Source organism: Panthera tigris, chromosome E1 (assembly GCF_018350195.1).
Source record: "Panthera tigris isolate Pti1 chromosome E1, P.tigris_Pti1_mat1.1, whole genome shotgun sequence".
NCBI classification, from domain to species: domain Eukaryota; kingdom Metazoa; phylum Chordata; class Mammalia; order Carnivora; family Felidae; genus Panthera; species Panthera tigris.
Genome location: NC_056673.1, coordinates 39,495,830 through 39,513,487, shown reverse-complemented (window position 1 = coordinate 39,513,487; position 17,658 = coordinate 39,495,830). Strand labels below are relative to the sequence as shown.

Below are 17,658 nucleotides of genomic sequence, written 5' to 3'. Positions count from 1 at the left end.
ACAAATATGGGGGATTATGGGTTATGTACCCAATGAACGCCAATGACTACCTGACTGTGGTAAAGAATCCTAATTGAAGACCAATAAAATGAACTTTTAAAGGCTTTCAGAGGTTGAACAAATAACTCGGGAATAGGGCAATTATTATTCAGAGACAGATTATTTATATACAAACAAGGAAGGCATTTTGAGAATTATGTAAATAATAGCTGGCCAAGGTCTATAAAAGGCCCAACGTGGAAGTGACCAGCAAAACACAAAAAACTTCTCTTAGCAGCCCAACTCTCAGCCCAGCTCCTGACACCATGGCCTGCTGCTCCACTAGCTTCTGTGGATTTCCCACCTGCTCCACCAGCGGGAACTGTGGCTCCAGCTGCTGCCAGCCCAACTGCTGCCAGAACAGCTGCTGCCAGCCCAGCTGCTGCCAGACCAGCTGCTGCCAGCCCAGCTGCTGCCAGACCAGCTGCTGCCAGCCCAGCTGCTGCCAGACCAGCTGCTGCCAGCCCAGCTGCTGCCAGAACAGCTGCTGCCAGACCAGCTGCTGTCAGCCCAGCTGCTGCCAGAACAGCTGCTGCGGGACCGGCTGTGGCACTGGTGGCGGCCAGGAGGGTGGCTGCGGAGCCGTGAGCTGCCGCGTCAGGTGGTGCCGCCCTGACTGCCGCGTGGAGGACACCTGCCTGCCCCCCTGCTGTGTGGTGAGCTGCATACCCCCCACCTGCTGCCAGCTGCACCACGCCCAGGCCTCCTGCTGCCGCCCGTCCTACTGTGGACAGTCCTGCTGCCGCCCTGCCTGCTGCTGCTACTGCTGCCAGCCCAGCTGCTGCCAGCCCACCTGCTGTGAGCCCACCTGTTAAAAGCAAGGTTGCTGATTTTCAACTTGAAGTTTCAACTTCCAAATCAATTCATGAGCTAATTATTTCCTCCACCACGCCTGGACCACTATCAAATTCCTGAACTGTTATTTGTTTTTTGTGGTGGGGGCTATTTAGGCCTCACAGATCTATCTGATTCCATTCAATTCTGGAAAGACTTTGATCTCTCCCAGTGAGGCCGCCAAAATACAAATTTGACTCAAGAAATGGGACAACCAATTTGCTTTCAGGACACATTTGAATCTACTCTCTGTGATTCTGCCACCAATGCTACGGAAGAACCATCTGTCCTCAGATATGTTCACCTCCTATACTCCACCATCCTGCAAACTGCACTTTTTATGAAAGGGGAATAATATACCAAGGTCTATTAAACTATATCTATTTGGTGCAGCAAATATCTCTTTTTTTCTTTATTGAGTTTATTCATGATATGTATTTCATAGAAAGTCACAAAAGATTTTAATCTGTTTTTGATATCCCACACTGCTTTTCTTATACCATGCTAGGAAATTTGATTACATCTACTAAAGTTTAATGCCATAAAAAGTACAGCAAAGGCAGTCATACAGGGCCTCAGAAGTGGCACAAGCTCTATTTCCATATCCTGACCTCACAAAGAGCTTTCACAACCAGAAAAGTATAGCAGTCAGGAACTCTGAATCCAAAGCCAGATATGATGTTTTTTTTTTTTTCAAGTCTCTTAGAGGAATGCTCTTTCAGGCAATCTTCAAACCATGGTAACATATGCTAATATATTACAATCTTCCATTCACATGTAGTCTTGCCTAATAAAGCAAGAGAACCACACATTGGGAAAGCCTCTCTGAGGAAATTCGCTTTTGGTCAGATGGATAACTTTACTCTAATTTTCATCTCAGTTTCTAAACTGAAAGTGAGGATAATAACATATCTACTTTGGTTTAAAATTTTCACTTAGAAATACATTTATTATGCATACACATGCACTCATACATAATACACAATGGATGTATATATGTAACATACAGTGAATTTATACATATTTAAACACAAGCATCAGGAAATGTTTTATAAATCTTGGTAGTTTTTGGACAAGGCTCAGGATTAATTTGTGGTTTCTTGGACTTAGAACTGGAGGGAGCTGAAGATACTCCTTTTTATTAAAAATATTACTTGGGTTAAAATTATAATACTTTATTCATGCAAGGGTTAAAGAAAATCAAGAAATTAGAAAGCATGAATAAAGGATAACATGTAAGCAAGGAACCAATTTCCCCGATATATCTTCTAGAGACCTGATCCAACCCAGAAGACACCCTTGAATAGAATAGAAATGGCAACATGTTTTGTCCTCTTGCTCCTTCGATTTTAACTTCTGACCACTTTCAGGTATCACTACCTAAGAGCTCCTGCTGAGAAAAAAAGTATAAAATAAATGACATGTGACTTGGGTAAGATGCAAATTTGGCTGTTTATCAGTACCATACACAGCCAATCATTCCTTCCTTCCTTTATTCGACAGCATTTCCTGAGTGCCTACGTTGAAGATGGTGCAGAAAGCACTACATAGGATTCCAAGGTGAATTAGACATGGTAGATCATACCCTTAGGGAATGAATGAGCCGGGAAAGCAATTCCACAATTTAAGCCCTGGAGGTGTCTGAAAGATCACCTCATTTTACAGATGAATAAACCAATGTTCAGAGAGAGTAAGTCACTTTTTTGAAGTTGCAGAATCACATAATGGCAGAACCAGTTTGAGAAGCTTATTTAGTTTAATTAGCTTAATTTAGTTCTCAGTTAAGGGCTCAGATCGCTGTATCATGTGACCCACCCATAATCACCAAAAGCTGGATTCCTTTAAATTCTCTTTAGCTTGAAATTCTATCATTTTTTTTAATTCAAAAGCACAAACTAAAAACAACTGAGGATATATCAATAGGGTATGATTGAATAAAGTGTGGTATGATCACACTCTGGAAAATTGCATAGCTATTTAAAAGAATGACTAATAGGTATGGGATAGGGCAAAAAATTAGATGACTTAGATAAAATGAATAAATTCCTAAAATCACATAACCTATCCAAACCAAATCATGAAGAAATAGAAAATCTGAACAGATCTATAACCAGCAAGGAGACTGAATTAGTAATAAAAAACCTCCCAACAAATAAAATCCCAGTACCAGACGCTTCACTGGTGAATTCTACCAAACATTTAAAGAAAAGTTAAAAACAATCATCCTCCAACTCTTCCAACAAATTAAAGGGAAAGGAATACTTCCAAACTTACTCTGTGAGTCTAGCATTACTCTGATACCAAAGCCAAAGACACTACAAGAAGAGAAAACTAGAGACCAATATCTGTGATGAATATTGATGCAAGATTCCTCAAATAGTATCAAACAGAATACAACAGCACATTAAAAGGATTATACACCGTGACCTAGTGGGATTTTATCCTAGAATGCAAGGATGGTTCAACATGCAAAAATCATTGAATGTAATACACTGCATAACAGAATAAAGAAGGGAAAACACATGGTTAATAGATGGAGAAAAAGAATTTGATGAAATTCAACACTCTTTCAACAAAAACAAAAATACTCAACAAACTAGGAATAAAAGGACACTATGTCAGCCTAATAAAAGCCATATATGAAAGCCCACGCTAACATAATACTCAGTGATAAAAGACTGAAAGCTTTTCTTCTAAGATCAGGAAAAAGAGAAGGGTGCCCACTTTTACCCATTCTATTTATCATAGTACTAAAAGTCCTAGCTAGAGAAATTAGACAAGAAAAAGAAATAAAAGGCATCCAAATAAAAAAGAAAAAAATAAAATTGTCTCTACTTGCAGATGACATGATATGATATATAGAAAATCCTAAAGACTCCACCTTACCCCCAAAAATACAATAAGAAAAAAACAGAACCAGTCAACAAAACCAGTACAGTTGGAGGTTGCAGGACACAAAATCAATACACCAAACCAGCTGCATTTCTACACACTAACAACAATCTACCACAAAGAGAAATTAAGAAAACAATCCCATTTACAGTAGCATCAAAAAGAATAAAATAGTTAGGAATAAATTTAACCAAGGAGATGAAAGATCTGTGTACCAAACACTAGAAGTCACTGATGAAAGAGTTAAAGAAGACACAAGTAAGTGGAAGGGTATTACATGCTCATGAATGAGGAGAATTAATACTGTTAAAATGCCCATACTACTCAAAGCAATCTACAGATTCAATGCAATCCTTATCAAGATTATTTTTCACAGAAAGAGGAAAAAAAACCTCCTAAATTTGTGTGGAACCACAAAAGACTCAGAATAGCCAAATCAATCTTGAGAAAAAGGAACAAAGCTAGAGACAACACATTTCCTGATTTCAAACTATATTACAAAGCTATAGTAATCAAAACAGTATGGTACTGGCATAAAGGCAGTCATATGGACAAATGGAATATAAGAGACAGCCCAGAGAGAAACCTTTACAAATATGGTCAAATAATTTTCAATAAGGGTGTCAAGACCATTACATGGGAAGGGCAGTCTTTTCAAAACATGGTGCTTGGAAAATTGGGTATCCACATGCAAAAGAATGAAGGTAGATCCTTACATTATACCATATACAAAAATTAACTGAAGATGGATAAAAAAAAAAAAACCTAAAGTTAAGAACTAAAACTATAAAACTCTTAGAAGAAAACACAGGAGGAAAGCTTCATGACATTGAATTTGTCAGTGATTTCTTGGATATGACACAAAAAGCATACAAAAGTAAAAAAGTGGATAAACTGAACTACATCAAAATTAAAAACTTCTGTGCATTAAAGGATCAATGAACAAAATGAAAATTCAATCTATAGAAGGGGAGAAACATTTGCAAATCATATATCTAATAAGAAGCAAATTATCTAGACTATATGAAGAACTTCTACAACTCAAAAACAATTATAAATTGGGCAAGTACATGAATGGACATTTCTTCAAAGAAGATATACAAACGGGGGCACCTGGATGGCTCGGTGGGTTAAGCATCTGACTCCTGATTTTGGCTCAGGTCATGATCTCATGGTTTGTGAGTTTGAGCCCCGAGTCAGATTCTGCACTTACAGTGTGGAGCCTGCTTGGGATTCTCTCTCTCTCTCTCTCTCTCTCTCTCTCTCTATGCCCCTCCCCCAATCACATACACACACACACACTCTCTCTCTCTCTCTCTCTCAAAATAAATAACTAAACTTTAAAGAAAAAAAATTAAGTTAATCTTTAAAAGATATACAAATGTCCAACAAGCATATGAAAGATGTTCCATCTCACTAATCATTACAAAAATACAAATCAAAACCACAAGGACATACCATGTCATACCCACTAGAATGTCTACTCTCAAAAAACCCAAAAAGTGTTGGCAAGGATGTGGAGAAATTGGAACCCTTGTGCACTGTTGGTAGAAATGTAAAATGGTGCAGCCACTATGGGAAACAGTATGGCAGGTACTCAAAAACCTAAAAATAGAACTACCATGTGATCCAGCAATTCCACTTCTAGGTATCTACCCAAAAGAAGTGAGAGTAGTATCTTGAAAAGATATTTCTACATCCGTGTTCATGGCAACATTAATCACAATAGCCAAAAGGTTGGAAGCAACCCAAGTGTTCACTGATGGACAAATACATAAACAAACTGTGGTGTGTACATACAACAGAATATTATTCAGCCTTAAAAAGGAAAAACATTCTGATACATTGATAGCATGGATGAATCTTGAAGACATTACGCTAAGTGAAATAAACCATGAATTAAAAAGACATAATGTATGATTCCACTTATATGAGGCATCTAGGTTGGTCAAATTCATCAATACAAAAAGTGGAAAGGTGGTTACAAAGGCTTAGGGAGGAGAGAATGGAAAAGTTGCTCTTTAATGGATATAGAGCTTCAGTTTTACAAGATAAGAATTCTGGAGATTGATTACACACCAGTGTGAATGCTCTTCACACTAGTGAACTGTGCACTTGAAAATGATTAAGATGGTAAATTTTATGTGTATTTTATTACAATTAAAAATTTTTAAAAATAAGTATGTATAGATTCCAACTTTTACTTTTTATTTATATTTTACTTTTACTTATGTATATGCTGGTTTATGTCTGCAAAAGCAGGAAGAAAGGTGTCAAAGAATATATACCAAATTGTTAATATTGATTATTTCTGAAGTACTAGTTTTGGAGGGGATGGGTGTTTGGGGGAAAACAGGAAAATTATTAAATTTGTTTATATGTCTGTGTACTGTTTGACTTGTTAAAAGGTGTATTCATTACTAGCATATATTTTTCATTTAGTAGAGTCATAAAAACCATCTACCGGCAAAAGTCTTAACAGTTTCAGCTGTGGGGGCACCTGGTGGCTCAGTCAGTTAGGTGTCCAACTTTGGCTCAGGTCATGATCTCACAGTCCGTGAGTTTGAGCCTCATGTTGGGCTCTGTGTTGACAGCTCAGAGCCTGGAGTCTGCTTCAGATTCTGTGTCTCCCTCTCTCTCTGCCACTCCCCTGCTCATGCTCTGTCTCTGTCTCAAAAATAAATAAAGATTAAAAAAAATTTTTAAAAAAAACAGTTTCAGTTGGGAATATGTACATGGTTGGTGGAAGGCAAAAATATTGGTTAGATCTCTCAGTATCCTATAACTTGTACAAACAGATCCTAGAAAGGCATAGTTCTTTTGGATGTTGATTAATGTTTTGATGACTCTAATGTTAGTCATTCGAAATCTAAACAAATTTTCTTTTATGAAGTCCTGATCCTTAATTTAGTGACCACTTAGGAAGAAAATGCTCAGTTTAGATAAACTGTCTAAAGGTTAACAAAGGGCAGGTATGACGAAGCAAGCCAGGAGTGGCCCACGTCTAGTCTGTCATATGATTTGCATAAAGAGGTGTTGCTCTGATTGGCTTCCATAAAAAGCATTCACTTGATCCAGAGGGCAAAGAAGAAACAAAATAGGACTTAATTGAATAATCACCAAGCAGGCTATTGAAATGCTATTTATAACTTTCTAAACAACTCAGGTATCAGCCAATCAGAGACTGACTTTGCAAAGGGTATCAAGGAACGATGCGGAATGCTAGGACAATATGCAGCTCTAGGACAGATATAAAAGGCCAGAAGTAGAAGGTGCAGTCAAAACTCAAAAACTTCTCTTAGCAACCCAACTCTCAGCCCAGCTCCTGACACCATGGCCTGCTGCTCCACTAGCTTCTGTGGATTTCCCACCTGCTCCACCAGCGGGAACTGTGGCTCCAGCTGCTGCCAGCCCAACTGCTGCCAGAACAGCTGCTGCCAGCCCAGCTGCTGCCAGACCAGCTGCTGCCAGCCCAGCTGCTGCCAGACCAGCTGCTGCCAGCCCAGCTGCTGCCAGAACAGCTGCTGCCAGAACAGCTGCTGCCAGCCCAGCTGCTGCCAGACCAGCTGCTGCCAGCCCAGCTGCTGCCAGAACAGCTGCTGCGGGACCGGCTGTGGCACTGGTGGCGGCCAGGAGGGTGGCTGCGGAGCCGTGAGCTGCCGCGTCAGGTGGTGCCGCCCTGACTGCCGCGTGGAGGACACCTGCCTGCCCCCCTGCTGTGTGGTGAGCTGCATACCCCCCACCTGCTGCCAGCTGCACCACGCCCAGGCCTCCTGCTGCCGCCCGTCCTACTGTGGACAGTCCTGCTGCCGCCCTGCCTGCTGCTGCTACTGCTGCCAGCCCAGCTGCTGCCAGCCCACCTGCTGTGAGCCCACCTCCTGCCAGTCCACCTGTTAAAAGCAGGGTTGCTGATTAAGAATGAAAGGGGAAACTAAGCAAACCGCTCTGATCTCAGAAGAAGTGTTCAATTTTACTCCCATGCTAAGTACCATGATGTTTCTAAGCCGCTCAGAAATGAGTTTAGTCAGGACCCTCTTGGATGTGCTGAATTAGCACACTGAAAACATGTATCAATCAGAGTATCTAGATATCCTGCCTTGCTTGAGAAGTCTCCAGGGTCACTTCATTTCGGTGACATCTCTGTTCTCCTCCCTATCTCTTGATCCCCACATGTTTTAGACCGGCTTTCTCCTTGAATATCCCCTGTTAATTTCAAATAAAATGTTTAAATGTGTAAAGCAAACTGGGTTATTTTCTTTCTTCTACCTCTAAGCTTGTCCATCTTTAGCTGGAATTCAAGGAGAGTGGATTTGCATTTTTATAATAATCTTAAAGCATACACATGAGGTCTAAACCAGACAGGCTGAATACTAATTACACTATGCTTGAATCCATCAGTTAACAAAATGCTCCATGCATTAAATAATCTTTACAGTTATTCAAATAGTTAAATGCTCTAACCTGTAATAATTAGGTCTAAACCAGTAAAGCAACTTTTGGCTAAAATTTTCAGGTTGATCAAATCTATGGGATTTCTACCTACATGTAGCTCTACCATTTTAATCCCCCTCCAGTTTATATACTAGATGTTCTCCTTCATGTGTACCTAATATCTAGAGATTATATTACTTATTAAATAGATTGTAAAATATCTACCAGATACTATCTATTAAATACTGTTTTCCAAGAGCATTTAGGCTTAATTCCTATGTCTTAGGCTATTATACTCTTCCCCCTGGTCTCCAAATTGCCCTCCAAGTTTCAACTCCCAACACTTTACCGGAAGTACATACAAAGTATATCTCTGACCTAAACAAGGATAGAACAAACAGCCTGGGAGATACCCCGTGAGTTCTACCAACATCGTTTGTCAGACACATGTATTAGAAATCTCAAACAACTATTTAGGTTGTACTTTGCAACCCAATTTGAAAGATGTTCTCTTGGAAACTTAAGACAAATCTAGAGCAAAAAAAAAAAAAAAACCTTTTAATTTTTTAACTCCTTATTAAGTATTTCAGTGCAATACAAAATACAATAGGACAAAATATAGGATACTTTAAGAAAAATATTTTCCAAGTTTTTTATAAGCTGCCAGCACTTACCTCTATCATTTAATTGGTAGCAATGATAGATCAAACACAAGATTATGCGTTTCAAGGAAGAATGTCCTTCAAGATGTCACAACTCCCAGATGTTTTTCCCTGAGACTTGGTTCAACTATGAAACACAGAAAAATATTTCAGCACTTCCTAATGTCTTTTGACAATAATAAGGACTCCTCCACGAGAGGCACTACAGCTTGAAAGTTCTATTAAATCATTTACAAGTGGTACATGCATCCATGAATCATGTCTTTTACTCCACCCATTCAAAATCAGATTTAGTAAGCATTTATTAAAGTCCTACCTGACGCTTAGTACTCTGCTATCTTTATTACGTCACTTGTTCACAAGAAAAGATTTCTGGCCTAGAATATGAATAATAGTTACACATTTCAAATTGATTGAAATCAAAGGAACTATAGTAGTCATTGACTTTATGTTGGAGTAAATTAGTTTGAAGTTTTTTTAATGTTTATTTATTTGAGAGAGAGAGAGACACAGAGAGAGAGAGCATGCACACGCAAAAGCAAGAAGGGGCAGAGAGAGGGAGAGAGAGAGAGAATCCCAAGTAGGCTTCACACTGTCAGCACAGAGCCCCAACATGGGGTTTGATTTCACGAATCGTGAGATCATGACCTGAATTGAAATCAAGAGTCGGATGCTTAACCAACTGAGCCACCCAGGTACCCCAGTAGGAAGCTTTGAATTATACACAAAGAGTACTCTTTTCAGTTCAGTGGATGTTCTGATATCCTAAATGCAAAAGAATTCAGTCTATATAGTCAGAAGAAAAAAATAATAGTTTAAACTAAGAGCACAATTATCTTAGAGATATGGACAAAACGTCACATGGAATAACCACCTCTACAAAATGAGGGCGTTGGCAAGGGCTAAAATGGAAGGACTCTTTGAACATGGAAAACCACAAATGTATTCCAAAGATTTGCAAAGGACCAACACAAGCAGTCCAAATGAAACTACAAAACAAACCAATTTCCAAACTGCTGCTCATAATAGGTCATAAGTATTTCAATGTAAGCCAATCAGAGGTCCAATGAGGAACAAATTTAAAACAAAAACAAGGAAGACATGTTAAAATTTTTATAAATAGAAGCTGGCTCAGATATATAAAAGGCCTGACATAGACCTTACCACCAAAACACCTCTAAGCAACCCAACTCTCAGCCCAGCTCCTGACACCATGGCCTGCTGCTCCACTAGCTTCTGTGGATTTCCCACCTGCTCCACCAGCGGGAACTGTGGCTCCAGCTGCTGCCAGCCCAACTGCTGCCAGAACAGCTGCTGCCAGCCCAGCTGCTGCCAGACCAGCTGCTGCCAGCCCAGCTGCTGCCAGAACAGCTGCTGCCAGAACAGCTGCTGCCAGCCCAGCTGCTGCCAGAACAGCTGCTGCCAGCCCAGCTGCTGCCAGACCAGCTGCTGCCAGCCCAGCTGCTGCCAGAACAGCTGCTGCGGGACCGGCTGTGGCACTGGTGGCGGCCAGGAGGGTGGCTGCGGAGCCGTGAGCTGCCGCGTCAGGTGGTGCCGCCCTGACTGCCGCGTGGAGGACACCTGCCTGCCCCCCTGCTGTGTGGTGAGCTGCATACCCCCCACCTGCTGCCAGCTGCACCACGCCCAGGCCTCCTGCTGCCGCCCATCCTACTGTGGACAGTCCTGCTGCCGCCCTGCCTGCTGCTGCTACTGCTGCCAGCCCAGCTGCTGCCAGCCCACCTGCTGTGAGCCCACCTGTTAAAAAGCCAGGTTGTTGATTTCCAGTTGCCCAGGACACAGTATCTCTGAACAGTGTATCTCGTCAACCACCCCTGGACCACCACAAGTTCTACGACTTCCATTTGGGTTTTTGTAATGGGGGCTGCCAAGTATATGGGCTCTACCTGATATCACTCTGCAATGAATACATTGATACTCCACTGAATACATTGATTCCCCACTACAGACACAGAAATGCTGCAAACATACCAGCTGATTATCAAAATGCTTTGGATATACTATTTCTGATTTTTCTTCAGGGTCTAAAATAACTGACATATTGTGGAATTAATCCTTTAGAATTACCCACAAGTCTAATCCTTCCCTGCCTTATAATCTACTTTTTGCTACATTTAATAACATTTTTTCTAACATCAAAGACACCAGGGTACAGCCACATGACTTTCCTCAGATGTCGCCAGAGAGAATGGAAGCCCTTCACCCAACATTCAGCTTCTAAGAAGTAGGCTAGACTTTTTCATATTTCAACATCTGATTTCATCCCTATTTTAGAGGGGGGGGGGGGATCATAAGGATCTTGCCTGTTGCCTATTTCATTTACATCTGTCATATAGTGTTTTCTGTCATTTCTTAATAAATATTATAACTGGGCAAACAAACCATAGTCTGTGTTTCTACTTGTAAATAAAATGTGATAATGTGTTAATGCCTCCTTCAAAGAAGTACATTTGTTTCTTTTTAAAAGAAACTGAAGTCATATAAAGTGTATGGAGGAACTATGGAGATCAGGAAGATGAAGACTTAATTCTTATCCCTGAGGACTTTACTATCCAGAAATAAAAAGTATATGTGTGAAAATAGCTACAAACAATATAACAAATAAACTGCATTCTCTTAGTAGTTGGTAGAAAAAAAAAAAAAAAAATCTCCCTGTCTTAGGGGGATGCTTTTGTGGCCAATAAGCCTTGGTAGTCCAACTTACAACGGGTGCTGAGAAACAAGGATGTGAAATAATTACAAACGAGACAGAGAGAAGAATTCTTTTTTTATTCCAGAAAGGGAGTGAGGAGATGAAAGAACAGAGGAGAGACCCAGTAAGGAAGTCATGAGTATTACTCCATGTTTCATCCCCATTAAAGTTACTAAACTCATACAATCCCTGTTACAGTAGGTCAACTTTCCTGTGAACACCAAGGAAAGAGCTGAGTTTTATGTCTGGGTTGACTCAAAGGAGTTGGAGACAACCCAGAACTCAGAGCAGGGGGACCTACAAGTAAGTAATACTCAGGAACTCTCAGAAATTTTGGAGAGGCTTTAGATGGCCACTGCTGTGGAAAGTAGTATCTTAGTTATGTAGACTACAAAGAAGAAGACAAAAGAGCCAGAAACAGGATTTCAAAAAGGAAAAGATCATTTGGGACCAGCAGGGACCATGTTGGGGGCAGCATCTGGGAAAGTTTCACAAGGGAGGTAATCTTTGAGGCCTTAAAGGTCATTCTAAATGGAAGGAAAAGAGTAAAAAAGGGACCAATGTGCACGCCTATTAGAGTGGCTAAATCCAAAGCAATGACAATACCAAATGCTGGGAAATGTTAATGGAGCAACAAGAATTGTCACTGCTGGTGGGAAAGCTAAATGGTAGGGCCACTTTGAAAGACAGCTGGGCTATTTCTTACCAAGCTAAACATAGGCTTACCGTACAATTCACCAATCGTGTTCCCATGTATTTATCCAAAGATGAAAACTTATGTCCACACAAAAACCTGCACATCAATGTTTACAGCAGTTTTATTCCTAACTGCCAAAAACTGGAAGCAGCAAAGATATCCTTCAATAGGGGAATGGAAAAACAAACTATATTATATCTATACAATGGAATACTATCCTGTGATAAAAATAAATGATTTATCAAACCACAAAAAGACATGGAAGAATCTTAAATGCATATTACTAAATGAAAGAAGCCAATTTGAAAAGGCTACGTACTATATTATCCCAGTTACATAACGTTCTAAAAAAGGCAAAACCATAGAGACATTACAATATTGCCAAAGTGTCTGACCTACTATGCCCCACAGATGCCTGTAGTGTGACACTAAAATAATAAGCTTATGAATTAAAAAAAATAAAAGTTATAGAGAGACACAAGACCAGCCTGTGAAATATAAGTAGAAGCCAGTTAAGGACTTTTGAGAAAGCTTTCTTTTATTGATAAAAGGGACACACACTGCTGGTGCTTCTACTTCCTCCTCACTGTGACTGTTCTTTTCACTTTAAATACAGACAGGATTCCTAGAGCTACAGAATCCCAAGAGTACTCAAGCAACACTGGTCCTGACACGGCCGAGTCTCTGAACCATTGCTAGCAGCTGCCTACCTATGAGAAGAATAAGTCCTTTGATCAAGCCATTATTTGTTGGCTTTTGCAAAACTGGAAACCGAGAATATTCCTAACCACTACACTATGCAATAGACTGCAGTGAGGTCTCAAAAATGGAAAACTTTCTATATATGACACCTAAGAGGATTGGAGATGTAGAAGCAGTTCAGTGACAGGAAAAGCACATGGACTGCAAATTCTAGAGCAAAAGTGGGGAGCATTTTTAATTGAGGTTCACTGACCATAACTATGAGTAGATGAATAACAAAAAGTAAAGAACAAAATCAGGCTGGCGGGAGTGTGGGGGGGGTGGTGGTGATTAATTATGGTAATAAATGATGGAGAAAAGAATGAAAAGGAAAGGAAAAGTACGAAATAGAAGAGAAAAGACAGAAGACACAATGAAACACAATGAAAAAGACTAGGGACAAGAGGCAGGAAAGAAAAGGGGGAAGAATGATGGGTAAGACACATAAAAGAGACGAGAACCAGTATGACCTCGTTTAGTACCACACACTGTGTCGCATGCTAATTATACTCCATGCATGCTTTATTTTTCATTTAACACTTACATTAATCCTTGAAATGGATATTGTTATCCTGGCTTATAGATGAGGAAAATAAGTCTAAATGAAGCTAAATGAAGGAATCTTAGGCTGTGCTCCATGCCCAGCACAGAGCCTGATGTGATCTCACAAACCAAGGAATCCTGACCAGAAGTAGCTTGCTTAAGTCACATATTCTTTTTTTTTTTTTAAGTTTAATCATTTATTTTGAGAGAGAGAGAAAGAGCGTTAGCATGAGTGGGGCAGAAAGAGAGGGAGAGGGAGAATCCCAAGCAGGCTCTGCACATTCAGCACAGAGCCTGATGCAGGGCTCCCTCCCACAAACTGCAAGATCATGACCTGAACCAAAATCAAGAGCCGGACGCTTAACCAACTGAGCCACCCAAGTGTCCCTTAAGTCACATATTCTTGTAAGTAAACAAAAACAAAACAAAACAAACAAAACAAACAAAATAAAACCCTGAAATCTGAACCCAAATCTGAGTCCAAAACTCATAGAGAATGAAATTAGTGAACCAGACATGAAGGAGGTGCAACAAGTTTCTGCAAGTTTAAAAATGGCTACTTTGGAAGCTGTGGAAGTCAGATTAAGTTCCTCTTTGTGTCAGGTGTTAGGTTACTGTCTTTCAGTCCACCTGGATAGTCCAGGACATTCTCCATATTTTAGAGTCAACTCATTAGTAACCGTAATTTATCTGCAAAGTCCCTTTGGTCCCCAAACATAATATATTCATGGACATGACGCCAGGGCTCAGAGGTCATGGGTCCCCAAATTCTGCCTACCACATGGATTATCAGACACTGTGTTGACACTAATTCCTGAAGACCCAAGATGTCACTCCAGTACACCAATGAAAGTGGTGGCTTATGGTGGCCCAGTCACAGCTGGCATTTTATCACACATTTGAATCACAGTGGACCCAGTAGGTCCAGAGATCAATTCCCCAACTGGAATAATCTGTTTGACAACTGGCATAACCCCCACATTCACACTCTGGCTTAAGGAATAAAACTCCCATGGTAGGAAGAGCCAAGTAGAAGCCACTGGAAATTCCCCTCATTACAAGGGAAAAAAGATACTATATCCCTAGTGAAATGTGAAAATGAGTGCCATTTTCAAAGACTTGCACACAGCCTGGTGGTGATACCTAGCATCTCCCCACTTACTTCTTTGTCCTGCAGAAAAAGCAGAAAAATCTTAAGAGTATAACAAAGTAATTATCTACTATTATTTTGAAATAATTTTGGTAAATGGTCCCAATTGGAGCTGATGTTCCAGATGGAGCATATAGAGTATCTTTTTTCTTTTTTAAGAGAGAGAGAGAGAGAGAGAGAGAGAGAGAGCGAGAGAGAGAGAGAGCCCAAGCAAGCAAGGCAAGGACAAAGGGAGAAAGAATCTTAGGCTGGCTCCACACCCAGCACAGAGCCTGATATGATCTCACAAACCAAGGAATCCTGACCACAGCTGAAATCAAGAGGCATGCTTAACAGACTGAGCCACCCAAGCTTCAAGGGATGGAGTGTCTTTAATGGAACAAAACAACATAGCCCCTGGCAACTGGAAGTATGCAGCTTTTGATATGAAAATACCTTTTTCTCCATATCAGTTTGCAAGGACAATCAGAAGTAGTTTGCTTTTAACTGGTATGACTAACAGTAACTTTACAAGTATTGCCTCTGGGCTGTGTCAACTCTCCTGCTTTCTGTCATAATACACTCAGAAGACATCTTAATCATCTTGACGTTCCACACATCATCATATCAATCCACTACACTGCTAATTGTTTCTGATGAATAGGAAGTAGCAAGTACTTTAGATGTCTTAGTAAACATATGTGAACCTCAGGGTAGGAGGTAAACCCCACAAAAATGAAGGAGGTCATCACCTCAGTGAAATTTCTTGGAGTCAAATTGTCTAGAACATGTTGAGATCTCCTTTCTAAGGCAAAAGAAAAATTGCTGTCCTTTGAACTATCTTCAGCTAGGAAAAGCACAACAGTTGGTGGGCTCCTTGAGGTTTCGAAGTCAATCTATACTATATTTGTGTGCTACTATAACCCATCTACTGACAAACTGAAAAAGACAAGACCACTATGGATTCAAGACTTCTCAGACATGAAGATTTAAATCACCCCCACAAAGTAAAAAACCCCATCTGAGGTCCTGATTGAGCATAAAGAAAACATGAAATGGGTAGTGGAGGAAGTGAGTCATCAATATCAACTACAGCCTTGTGATCAATTGAAATAATTACAGAAATTGTGTATTTTCTTCCTTATTTATTTTCCTTCTCCTTTCTCCTTCCCTGGTTTAATGCCATATGCTGTACCCAGACTAAATAAACTTAAAATGAACCCAATTTCATTTAATATCCCATCAGTTCTGTGAAATAGTTATCTTAGTTTCGTGGAATGAGTAAATTAAATCTAAAAGAGGCTTTTTGGGGGGTGACAGTTCGTTTCATGGGGTCTGGAGCTAAAGGCCAAGAAAGAATTCTTGAAGATATCTTTGGTACAAAAAGGTGATTTTATTGAAGCATGGCAACAGGACCTGTGAGCAGGAAGACCTGCCCCAGAACCAAGAGAAGAGATTGTTTATATACTATGGGGTTAGGGGAGGTAAAGTCCAGGGGAAGTTTCTAGTGAGATTTTCATATGCTAAAGAAGACTCCCAGGATAGTGGAGGCCTAGCTATTGTCAAGCTAAGGTTGTTTTTCCCCTAGCAAAGCATTAGCATTAAGACAGTAGGGAGTTAGGGAGAAACGTTTTACTGTGCCAGCCTCAAGTATTTGTCAATGGGCTGCAGATTATAAGGAAATTGAGCTCTATCTGCCATTTCCTTCTGCCTTTGTTCCCACATCACAGTGGAGGGGTGATGGAGACTTAAGTCCTGCAAGACTATGATCTCTTATCAGTTAACCACCATTTGTTTTTCCCCTTTCCTTTGTTCTTGGGCAGCCAGGAATGCTGGAGGAATACCACACATATCCCACCTGGGGGGGGGGGGGGGGCGCAGGGAACAGCGGTGTTTGTGGCCTGTCAGCTTGCCTTACACTCCCTCATCAAAACGAACAGGAATCAGGATCTCAAAGAGATACGGGCACTCCCGTGTTCACTACAGCATTATCCACAATAGTCAAGACATGGAAGCAAAACAAGGGTCCAACGATGGGTGATGGATAAAGAAAATATGGTATTTACATACAATGAAATATTATTCAGCTTTAAGAAAGAAGGAATTCATGCTATTTACAACAATATAGATAAACCTGGAGGACATTATGCTAAAATAAATAGGCTATACACAGAACAAATCCTACATGACACCACTTATATGAGGAATCTAAAATAGTCAACTGATAGAAGCAGAGAGCAGAATGGTGGTTACCTGAGGCTGGGGGTGGGGGGGGGGGGAAGGGATATAAGGACGTGATGGCCAAAGGGTACAAAGCTTCAATTATGCAAGATGAATAAGTCTTAGAGATATACTGTGTACCATGGTGTCTATAGTTAATACTGCATTGTATACTTAAAAATTTGCTAGAAAAATATGTATCAAGTGTTCCTATCACCAAAAAAAAAAAAAAAAAAAAGGAGGAAACTTTTGGAGTTTATGGCATTGATTGTGGCAACTGTTTCATGCGTATATATACTTATCTCCAAACTCATCAAGTTATTTATATTAAATATGAACAGACTTTTGTATGTCAATCCTATCTCAATAGTTTTGTTTTGTTTTGTTTGTTTTTTTTACAAATAAAGAAAGTTAACTTGCTTATAGTCACAGCTCATAAGAGTGACTCCAAAACTCATGAAGAGACAATGATATTAAGGAACTGGAAAGGATGTGGGGAGGAGCTGGTTTAAAGATGCCTGTTTGGGAAGCCATGGGCTTTCAGAGTAAGCTCCTCTGTGCCAGGTTGTTAAGTTACTGTCCCAACTTCACGCCCTCCCTCCTGTGGCCAGCTTTGGGACCCTCTGCAAACCACTCTGTCTGGCTTTGCCACTAGGGGGTGACAAAGGAAAACTGCAAAGCTGAAGAGGAAGGAGGCACTGGCTCCTTCCTTCCATTTTGCTTCCTTCCGCTTAATTGGGACTTCCTGTATGCCAGCACT

The 17,658-nt window shown here is 40.4% G+C and overlaps 3 protein-coding genes across 3 annotated transcripts; all 3 read left to right on the top strand.

Moving 5' to 3' along the window:
- The first annotated feature begins 305 nt into the window (after window positions 1-305).
- On the top strand, window positions 306-854 carry LOC102950186 (keratin-associated protein 1-3-like). Its single transcript, XM_015539135.2, has one exon. The coding sequence runs from the start codon at window positions 306-308 to the stop codon at window positions 852-854; it is 549 nt and encodes a 182-aa protein (XP_015394621.2).
- Window positions 855-7,098: 6,244 nt separating this feature from the next.
- On the top strand, window positions 7,099-7,662 carry LOC122233419 (keratin-associated protein 1-3-like). The gene has a single exon (XM_042965456.1). It carries the CDS (start codon window positions 7,099-7,101, stop codon window positions 7,660-7,662), a length of 564 nt encoding a protein of 187 aa, XP_042821390.1.
- Window positions 7,663-10,071: 2,409 nt separating this feature from the next.
- On the top strand, window positions 10,072-10,620 carry LOC102950479 (keratin-associated protein 1-3-like). The gene has a single exon (XM_007085828.2). The coding sequence runs from the start codon at window positions 10,072-10,074 to the stop codon at window positions 10,618-10,620; it is 549 nt and encodes a 182-aa protein (XP_007085890.2).
- The last annotated feature ends 7,038 nt before the right edge of the window (window positions 10,621-17,658 follow it).